The sequence below is a fragment of the Palaemon carinicauda genome, chromosome 17 (assembly GCF_036898095.1).
Source record: "Palaemon carinicauda isolate YSFRI2023 chromosome 17, ASM3689809v2, whole genome shotgun sequence".
Classification (NCBI taxonomy): domain Eukaryota; kingdom Metazoa; phylum Arthropoda; class Malacostraca; order Decapoda; family Palaemonidae; genus Palaemon; species Palaemon carinicauda.
In genome coordinates, this window is record NC_090741.1 from 26,096,984 (window position 1) to 26,108,680 (window position 11,697).

The following is an 11,697-nucleotide window of genomic DNA, read 5'->3' on the forward strand; positions in this document are numbered from 1 at the left end:
CAGCATTACGACCAATAAGAAAATATGAAGTAGTCAAAGGATTAGAAATGTCAGGTTCTTTCCCCACAAAGGTTAAAGGCCTTGAATTAATGCATGCTTCGACTTCATGCAGTGTAGTTTCTAATTCATATCTAGATAGGCATTTCGTACCTAAACTTTTCTTGAGAGCCGACTTAACTGACCTTATCAAGTGCTCCCATCAACCTCCCCACCAAGGAGCACGGGCCACAATAAACTTCCACTGAGGAGCTAGTGGGCCATAATGCTGCAGCAAGACATGGGAAGCACTAACAAATGTTTTTGCATTATCAGAATAAAATGTAGAAGGAATACCACGCCTTGATGTAAATCTACTTATGGCAAGAAGACTATCTGGCAGAGATAGAGAATCGGTAAGCTCTAAATGTACAGAACGTACAACAGCACATGTAAAGAGTAAAATATACAACTTCTTGAGGGGCATGTCAGCACAAAACAAAGTGCCGGCATAATCTAAACCAGTTACAGTAAAGGGAGGAGCATATTTGACTCGTAGTTCAGGAAGAGGAGCTACAGGCTGACGGCAGGCCTTCGAATCTTGCCTGCGGCAAGACACACATTCTCTACATAAAGCCTTAGCTAACCTCCGAAGTCTAACAATCCAATAACTATTTCTCAAAGTAGACATAAGAGTAGACACACCAGCATGTTTTAAAAGAACATGTTGGAAGCGAACCAAAGCCTTCACTATATGACTTGGGGGAAGAATAATAGGATGCTTGCTTTCATAGCACAAATCAGAGTACTCTAAACGACCTTTGATTCTCAAAAGACCTTCATTATCCAAAAAGGGGTCTAACTTATTCAAAGGGCTTCCCTTTTTAAGCAGTTTACCTTGAGTTAAAGCTAGGATATCCTGAGGATATGTTTCCCTTTGCACACATTGAAACAATTTTGTCTTAGCCTTGGTTAACTCATCATAAGTCAATGGACAAAAGTATTTGGTAGATTGAGGTTTACAATTCTTAATAAATATCCAAGTCCAAGCCACAATATTGAGGGCTCTAGGAAATTTACTCCATCTGAAAATTTAAAAAACTTGGGGAAAAGTTTCTACTGCTAAGCAACCTGCTACAATTTTATTGCAATTTTCATCATCATTCAAAGGCATCTCTACCTGCTCATGCTGTAAAGTTAACGTCCCTTTAAGCCAAGGTGGACCAAAAAACCAAATATCAGAAAGAACAAGTCTTTCAGCAGGTATCCCTCTAGAGATGGAATCAGCAGGGTTTTCCTTACCTGGACAATGATACCAACAACTAGGAGAGGTTAACGTCTGAATTTCAGTAACTCTGTTTGCTACAAAAGTCTTCCATCGACTAGGATCTCCCTTAATCCAAGATAAAGCAACAGTCGAATCTTTCCAACAATAATAGGACACCTCCTCCGTAAGAAATAGAGCAGATTCAACGAACACTAATAAACGCGCGCAAAGTAATGCACCTAACAACTCTAAACGAGGCAATGAAACTTTCTTGATAAGGGCTACCTTACCTGTACTCAAAACTAGAGAAACCTGAATTAGATCATCTCCCAGTGGAACTCTTATATACACACAGGCCCCAAAGCCCCTTTCAGATGCATCCCCAAAGGAATGAAGTTCTAAACCCTTTATGCCCTTCCACTGTAGGCTAGGAAAATAACTTCGCTGAATCTTCATAGGCTAAAGTTCCTTAAAACCCTTTTTACCAATTTTGAAATTTCAAATTTAATTCTTTAAGCAATACTTCATCCCAGTTAAGCCCAAGTCTCCATATATCCTGAAAAAGAATTTTAGCAAGCATAATAAATGGACTAATTAAGCCAAGAGGGTCAAAGCATCTGGCTATGACACTTAGAACATTCCTCTTAGTAGATATCACTTCAAACTGATATTCAATAATAAATTCATTAAATGTAAAACAATCTTCTTCAGAAAACCATTGCATACCAAGAATTTTCACAGATTCATCTCCCCTATATAATTCAAATATCTCATGGAATTTCTCCCTTAAAGCTTTCCTATTTGAATTCCACCTAGACAATGACATACCAGCTTCAGCCATAATCTTCCTTGCCTCATTAAACTTGACACATGCTTCAGCATCACTGTCAGCACCTGACAACCAATCATCTACATACAAGTTATTATATAATTCATTTACAACTTTAGAATGGGGATAATTTTTCAAACGATTTTTGATGGTAGCATTTAATAAAAAATGGGCGGCTCTTATTACCAAAGGGAACACGAACAAATCTCATAATATGTACAGTACCATCACAATTCCATAAGAATCTGTGTACATCTTGGTCCTCTCTCCGAACCTAGATCTGCAGGAAAGCCTTAGTAATATCAGCCGTTAAGGCTACCTTCCATCTTCTAAATCTTATCAATACTCCAACAAGATCAGGATTCAGAGAAGGTCCACATTCAAGACAGTCATTTAAGGAAAAGCCATTATTACCCACTGCCGAGGCATCAAACACAGGCCTAACCTTAGTAGAATTGCTACTCTCGCGCACAACTGGTCGGTGAGTAAATAATATACAGGATAAGATGTAACCATTTCAGAGGGAGGAACTTCCTTAATATTACAATCTCCCTCATATTTTTTATAAACCTCATCATATCTTCTCTTTAGATCAGGAAATTTTTCAAGTTTGACGTTTAAATTATCTAACCTTTTCCTGGTCAGTTTTCCATTATTTGCAGCCTTTGTTTAGCAACATTAGATTTCCAAGGTAAAGGATAATTGACACTAGTCTGGGATAATCCTTGAATCACTGCTCGTGCTTCTCCTTCCAACAGTGGGATATACCTGCCGCCCACCTTGGGCAGTTGTTCGACTACCGCTGGAGACCAGTAGTCCAGTAAATCTAGCCCAAAATAGGGGGTGACCCAGGACAAATTGCCAGAAAAACGAAACCACTTTCATATGTTTAAGTTAGACCTGCCACATGATATATCAAAAATGTAGAAAAATATATTTGGTGGAACATGGTAAAATATGCAAATTAAGGTAGCCATTACTAAAATTTCTGTTTTTGCCTATACTGACAAAAGTAATAGAGCTAGACTTATGAAAATGATATCCATACCCATGTTTTCATGGTCAAGGAATCATATGAGACCAATCTTAGGGATTTGTGATGATTACATCATAATGAATTCAATATGGTTGCCGTGGTAAGCACGAAAAAACTGAAAATCGCAGTAACTTTTACAGAATCCCACCAAAGACAGCAAACTTGGTGTCTATGTGAATGATTATTGAGCTTTCACATGTAGTAGTTATGAGGACTCTCCACAAAATGATGATTAAAAACCAGGACAGATGTTATAAGTCCAAACTGGAGAGTGGTACTAGGTGTTCCGGATGAGAGTAAACTGTGGGTTATGTATATGAAATTGATTGACATTGTTCGGAACTTCCTGAGGTCCGAACGAACAGGTGACTGGAAGTTGCATCTTGCAACCTTGCAAAATATGTTGCCTTATTTTGCTGCCTCTGGACATAACTTGTACACAAAGTCGGTGTACCTATATCTGCAGAAAATGTGGAAGCTGGAGGATTCCAATCCAGATATCTACTCCAACTTCATGGACGGTTTGCACGTCGTGCGAAGGTCGGATCGTTATTGGGCAGGACTGTCCCCAGATTTGGTTATAGAACAAGTTCTCATGAGAAGCCTTAAAACAACGGGTGGTTTGACGAGAGGACGGGGTATGACAGAAACACAGCGACTGGTATGGTGTCTGTCCAGACCTATTTGCGCAGAGGTCAATGATGCCATGCAGCAACTGACTTCAGTTAAGTATGCAACAAGTGAGCAGCATAAAGATCTGTCAAAGGCACGTCAGGCAAAGGACATAGCCGATACCAACAAACTCGTTTCAATACTGGCAGAAAGGAATCCATTTGAAGAAAGTATGTCATTGCAAAATATTGTGACAGGGGTAGCTACTAGAGAGGACGTTAATGTAGAGTTAGCCAAGGAAGTTGGACAGAAAATTCTTGAGGATATGACAGGAAATATTGTTAATCAATATGTATTTCGGAAACGAAATCAGGTTATAACACCAGAATCAAAGTCAACTATCAAAATTGATGGGGAGAAAGTGAACATCGATCCCCAGCTACTGTTTCAGAGACTGGTGATCGCCGGAACACAGGCTACAGATCTGCTGGATGCCTTTCAGTATGAACTATGCTCTTATCCACCAGCTCTGTTTGAGACCAGGCACGTTCAGCTTAAAGCCAACAAACCAGCCCTTGCAAAAGCTATTTGGGATTTGATCCCACAGGATGATCGTCCGGACAAACCTTCCAATTGCCAATATGTACTCGATGGTGGTGCCCTACTTCACAGGATTCCATGGCAAATTGGAGACACCTATAAGTCGATCCTTCAAAGGTACACGTCATATGTGAAGAAACGTTATGGAAAGGCAGTCATCGTTTTTGATGGTTACACCAGTGGGCCATCAACGAAAGATAGTACCCATCAAAGACGCCTAGGAACGCGCCAAGGAAGAGCAGTCAATTTTCAAACTCAGATGTCGCTCAAGATCAAAAAAGAGGAATTCCTATCAAATGATGAAAACAAGCAACGTTTCATTAATTTGCTTGGTGATTCCCTTGAAGCTGCTGGTTGTGAAGTTCACCACGCAAAAGATGATGCTGATCTACTTATTGTCCAGACCGCAATAAAGGTTGTGTCGCAGTGTAATGTTATTCTCGTTGGAGATGATACAGATCTTCTTGTCCTTCTATGTTATCATACTAAGAATGTGAAGTATAATATGTTCTGGAGGCCGGAGCCTAAAAAGGGAAAAAAGGAGCAACTTCTGAACATTGGACATGTATGTCAGAAACTTGGAGATGCTCTTTGCAATAGCATTCTTTTTGTCCATGCGTTCCTTGGCTGTGATACAACTTCACGTGTCTTTGGTTATGGAAAGGGTGTGGCACTGAAGTTGGCACAGGACAGTGAATACTTTTGTGACCTTGCTAAGGTGTTTGGCAACTATGATTCCAGCGAGGATGAAATAATTCAGGCAGGGGAGAAAGCTATGCTTTGTGTGTACAAGGCAAAACCAGATGGCAATCTGGATTCACTGAGACACCACAGGTTTCAAGAATTAGTTGCCACTAGCAAAAAAGTTATTCACCCCAAATCATTGCCACCAACTTCAGGGGCAGTAAAGTACCACAGTTTCCGTGTTTTCCACCAAGTTCAGGCGTGGAAGGGTAACAGCCTGAATGCTGAAAATTGGGGGTGGAAGATCATCGAAGGAAAAATGTTCCCCCTTATGACTGATTTGGACGTTGCTCCAAAATCACTATTGGAAGTGGTAAGATGCAAATGCAAGACAGGGTGCGGAAAACGTTGTGGGTGCAGACGACTGGGTCTTGACTGTACACCAGCCTGCAGTGAATGCAGGGGGATCTGTGAGAACATGAACTTGGAGAACACTGACGAGACTTCAGATGATGATCGTGATATCTTGGGCATGTGAACCTACATTTAAGGAGAATTAACTAGCATGCCTTGGTTTCAATTTCAACAAACTGACACCTGCATTATAGATAAATAGACTCATTTACCATGAAAACCTATAAATAGACACCAAGATTGTTGTCTTCGGTAGGATACTGTCGAAGTTATTGCGATTTTCAGTTTTTGCGTACCAACCATGGCAGCCATATTGAATTCATTATGATGTAATCATGACAGCTCCCTGAAATTAGTCTCAAATGATTCTTCGACCATGAAAACATGGGTATAGACACCATTTTCATAATTCTAGCTCTATTACTTTTGGCAATATAATCAAAAACAGATATTTCGACAATGGCTACCTTGAATTGCATATTTCACCATGTTCCACCAAATATATATTTCTACATTTTTGATATTTCTTTTAGCATGATAATTAAAAGTCATTGCAAGTAATTTCATTTTTCTGGCAATTTGTCCTAGGTCAAATGGTAGATTTACTGGACTACAGGGACCGGACGAGGTTGTGATATACATGCCTGGGTTTTGGCCAGTTTTTCATCAGGTATGAAGCATTACGAAAGAGATTTTATGGACCCACTCGGTTTTGTCATTTAATTTTTTTTTTCTTTTTTTTGAGGTTTTATGGGAATAGTGGGAAAGATTGCTAGCAGGATGGAAGTAAATAAAGAGAGACGTTTGTAGGGATGAAGGAATGGGCTGATGAAAGACTTTTACGAATGAGGGCAGAGGAAAGGGGGCGGGGCTGGAGTTACGAGGAAGGCAGAGAAAATATTCCTGACGAAAAAATCAAGCTGATCTGAATATTTAAGTTTGTTTATAGTCCTTTTCCTGTCAAACTTCGTAAATGGATTTCTGTTGATGAATTATTCTCAGAAAGTATAAGATAGATTGATTTGAGAAGGTTATTCCATAAATTGTTCATATGGATGATGTTTGTAGAGAATAGTGGGAAAGATTGCTAGCAGGATGGAAGTAAATAAAGAAAGACGTTTGTGGGGATGAGGGAATGGGCTGATGGAAGTCTTTTAGGAATGAGGGCAGAGTTACGAGGAACGCAGAGAAAATGTTCCTGACAAAAAATCAAGGTGATCAGAATATTTAAGTTTGTTTATAGTCCCTTTGATGTGAAATTTCACAAATGGATTTTTGTTGATGAATTATTCTCAGAAAGTTTAAGATAGATTGATTTGAGAAGATTATTCCATAAATTGTTCATATAGATGATGTCTGTAGAGACGTAGGACTAATGCTATTTCTAATTTCGATAATTAGACTATTCAGAAAGACTTGCTTAAGGTATGCATTTAAATTCAAACACAATCTACTAACCTAAGTTAATATTGGAGGGTTTTCTTGAGGAAAAAGGGGATTTAATCGGAATACTACCTATAATTATTAGATTTTATTCACTTGGGATTTTAATGGTTATTTTCTTTTAATAAGGATGCACCAACAAAAAAAAAAAGAAACATAATTTTCTGGCAATGAAGTAATTTCTGAGTAAAGGTTTGTGATGTAATAAATGGGAAATAATAAATCAGTTATAATTATGATATTGTAGTGTAAATACAAATTTTTAATTCCAGCTGTTACCAGATTGAGAAGTCATTTTGCTAATTAGGTGATTGAATTATTTGATCTTCAGAAGTCAAAACATTTTTATTTTTTTTTAATGAGTTGACATAAGTCTTGGTCAGTAGTTAATATATATCTGATCTATTTTATTGTTGTTACTGATCATAAAATATTTCCTTTTTTTCTATTAATTACGTATATATAGTAAATTTTTTGGGTATTCCCTCATTGCCTTTCCTCACTGAGCTACTTTCCCTGTTGTATCCTTGTGTTTGCAGCATTCTGATTTCCAAAATATATATCTAATCTATTTTATTGTTGTTACTGATCATAAAATATTTCCTTTTTTCTATTAATTACGTATATATAGTACATTTTTGGGGTATTCCCTCATTGCCTTTCCTCACTGAGCTACTTTCCCTGTTGTATCCTTGTGTTTGCAGCATTCTGATTTCCAAACCAGGGTTGTAGCATGGCTAGATAGATTATAAAAATATTTGGTCATTGACATTATTCTGAAAATCTATTAACAAACATCAAAGATAACACCCTACGTCATGACGAGCATCCAAGCCCATCCCGTGCTGGACGTTCTGAAGAAGTCTACTGTTTTTTATTCCTACTACTACCCAGTCCTTGGAATGTCTGGGCTATTATATTGGAATGACGACGATGAGACTTTGGAGCCATCTTAACGAGAGAATGCCTTAATGTAGTTACTCGACTTCAATACGTAGTATAATTTCCTTGTTGAAGTCTTTTGATGGCTCTCGAACTTGGAAAAACTTATCTCTTAGTTCGAATCCAAATTTCTCTCCCTTTTCTATCGCTGATTCTCAACATGACTACAATCTAGTCCTAATTTTAACAAATTTCTTTCATCTTTCTATCCAAACTGTCCTAGCTTTTAAGTCTTTGTTTATAGATACAATTTTCTTTTAAGTGCTTTGATATTTCCATATTCGTTATTACTGCCTGCTTGGATAAACGGGAGAAGGGATCATAGTTAGGAGGTAATTGCACTCAAAGTCTTATTTGAGATTATTGAATGATTTCAGCCATCCCAAAGATGCTTTGGACCTTTTTTGGTTGAACTATTTTCAAAGGTTGGGTCATCAGAATCCGGGGGCATTTACTCCTAGAGATAGGACTCTCTGATTCTGACCAAAAGCCCATCATTACAGATATGGAGAGGATTATTCAATATTTTCTTGGTATAACTTCTAACAGGCGTGTTTAGGTTACACCTGTGCCTCTATGATAGTTTTGGTGATATCCCACTGGTAGGATATGGAATGGACCATTTGGGAAGTATACTCTCAATGTGCTGATAGTGGAGAACACAAATTTCCTTTCCAATTTATTATACTTTCTTGATATCCTCAAAGAGGTGAACCAACAAAACAATCAAAACTAACAACCAAAACCCCATCTTTGATTATGGACCCTTCGAAAAATGATGCTAACTCCCCCTGGCACGGTTGATGGCCTCTCGCAATTCATTTAAAGAAAATTCTGTTGACGACTTAGGAACAAATATGGACCTTGCTTTCCAATATTTGTATATCAAGTAATTCTGGCAACAAGGGTAGCTAAGAATCCTATATGTTACCCAAATCTCATAAGACAGAGCCTTGGAATGGTACGGTTTTAACAACGATATTAGAATGAGACTCCTAGAGGGCACATAATCTTGATGAAGGATTAAATGAAATCTCCAATATAATAAATATAAAGATGAATAATTTCAATATCAAGGGCGTTCTGTGTGATGGTGTACCAAAGGATCTAGATGTGTACAAAGTTGCAGATTGCATTAACAGAGATATAAAGGTAGTTGTGGCTTCCCAGGTAAAGCCAAAAACACGAATGCAGCTTATTGCTCAATCTAGAACGGGTGCAAGAAATTCTTTTAGGATCTGCAAATTTCTTCAGAAGACAGTAAGAACCCTCGCATCTTGAGATACAGTATATCGTATTTTGTAGAAAAATTCATTACGCCATACATGTCAAATTATACACCATTATTCAATTCAAGTCAAAATGTGATGGTATGAAGTTGGTTGTCAAACCCCTAGTTAACCTCAGCTATGGATAGGGAGCAGTTTTTAATAGTGACTTGTATAAATTTACAGAAGAGGAGGTACTGGTCATGTTCCCATAAACAATGGGGAAAGTGCATACTGTCCCTGGAAGATCAATAATTATACTCACTCGTTTGGATGGTGATGTACCTTTCCCCGTTAACATTGAAATTGAAAGTGTTAAAGTTCAGCCTTTTAAACAAAAGCTCTTGCAATTTATTAATTGTTTAACCTTTGCGCATCGTTCTAAAGTTTACAAAAAGAAAAGAAAAAAAGGATAACACTTGCTTAAAGCTTTACTACATAAAATGTACACTTGAGGCCAAGTGTTTAAACTGTAACTTGAATCATAAATCTACTGATGAGAGCAGCCAGCAATATAAGTTAGAAGAAGGGGCCCTCAATAAATTCAGTATTGAATATGTAAGTGTGGGGAAGGCCTAGAGACTGCTGAATAAATCAACACGCTATGCAAAGGCATTGAAATCAGGAGGAAAAATATCAAAGCAGACATGCAACCCACCTAGTTCTTATGAAGCAAGAATATTGCCTCATGAGTCCTTGCCCCTGTGTATCAACGATAATGTAATGCCTAACTCTATTCAACCTTTGTCACCTATTGCAAAATAGAATTAACCTCCCTCTTACTGGATCTTTGCCGTACTTGATGGAGGTTGGCTTAAAACTGAGTTTATCAGCAGTACCTGTATTTACAGAGAGATAGTTTGACTCTGCATGATCATCATGCAGTGATACAGCCCCAGGCTAAGACTAAATTCCTTCTTCTATGATAAAAAAAAGAGTGTAATAACAATATACTTTTTATCATAAGTATTAATAACTGAGTATGTCGAGACCATAGTATCCTATCAGTCGGGGAACTAGCCATTTTTTTAGCTTTTATCAAACCTGGAAAAGACAAAACTTTAGCTGAATTCTACTAAGCAAAAGCATTAACATGTTTTCTGTATAAAATCATGGAAAAAATAGTCAATGCAAGGCTTATATGGATACTATAAAAGAGGTGTATTTTATCACATCTGCAGTGTTGCTTTCGAAGAATGCACTCTTCAATGGTTGCACTTGTCAATCTAGAGTCATCCTTTTTTGAGTCATTTGTTTCCAAGAAACATCAAGTCTTGGTCTTAGAGGTCAGTTCTTTATTTGTTCAGGTATTTAGAAATAATCTGTTTTCAAGAAAACGCCATAGAGAAAGATTACACATGGTAGCTTACTTAGTGGTAAATTATTTGCGCTGGCAATTAATGGAACTACTTCTGTGATTCCAGATGACGTTATCCATACACTACTAGCGGATGGCCTTTCTCTTTCATTTTCAGGATAAAAACTGGCCACAGTTGAAATAAAGCTTCAACTTACGGTTGATCAAATTATTAAATGGCCAGGTTTGAATGGTTTCAAGTTTTCTACAAGTAAAACAGTTGTTTATCATTTCCGTCACATTCACCCAGAAATATATATATATATATATATATATATATATATATATATATATATATATATATATATATATATATATATATATATACATACATACATACATACATACATACATACATACATACATACATACATACCATATATATATATATATATATATATATATATATATATATATATATATATATATGTGTGGTTATGGGTGACACAAACTCAGAAACTCAACTTTGACCTTTATTCCGTTAACAGTAGTAGTAGTAGTAGTAATAGTAGTAGTAGTAGTAGTAGGTTCATTCATGGAAGGAATTATTGCAAACTTTAAATACATTATTAAATAACTCATAATATTCAATAAGTCATAACGGTGACATAATGTACCTTAATACATCTTGCAAAGCTAATTAAATATACTTTTCTAAACAAGACACTTTCATTGCCACTTTAAACCTCCTTTGACTATATCACATTTTTTTCATATTTATAGGACAATCATATGTTAAATGTCACAAATAAACAAATTTGCGCCTTTTAATGCTTAAATGAATAAGACATATAAAGCAAATATATATAAGTTCGTCGAAAAACTTACATCTGCGTGCCCAAAATGAATCCTTTGAATTATGAAATATATACAACTGTACTCCTTGAAGACCTTGCTTGCACTGCCAAAGAGACTTCATAATTTTAGGAAGTAAGATGAAATCGTAATTTGTTTACACATCTCAACTTTTTAACTACCACTTACAAAAGTAACGACATTGTTTTACCAACTAGATGGGTTTGTGTTTCTGCATTAACATACTCAGCCTCATAAACAGATTAAACCTGTTTATCAAAATATACTCCTACTCATGCAAACACAATAAATAACTTTTAAGTTACAATACAAACTCTTTGAATTCAAAACACTTTCATGATTCACATATTCACCTAAACAAAATTAAACATATTCATAACTCAAATAATATATAATATCAAATGATAGGCCATAAGAACAACATAATATCACGTTACATTTAACATGAAAATC

The 11,697-nt window shown here is 36.6% G+C and overlaps 1 protein-coding gene across 1 annotated transcript; it reads right to left on the reverse strand.

Moving 5' to 3' along the window:
- Window positions 1-199: 199 nt before the first annotated feature.
- Window positions 200-667, reverse strand: LOC137656265 (uncharacterized). The gene has a single exon (XM_068390435.1). It carries the CDS (start codon window positions 665-667, stop codon window positions 200-202), a length of 468 nt encoding a protein of 155 aa, XP_068246536.1.
- Window positions 668-11,697: the final 11,030 nt, after the last annotated feature.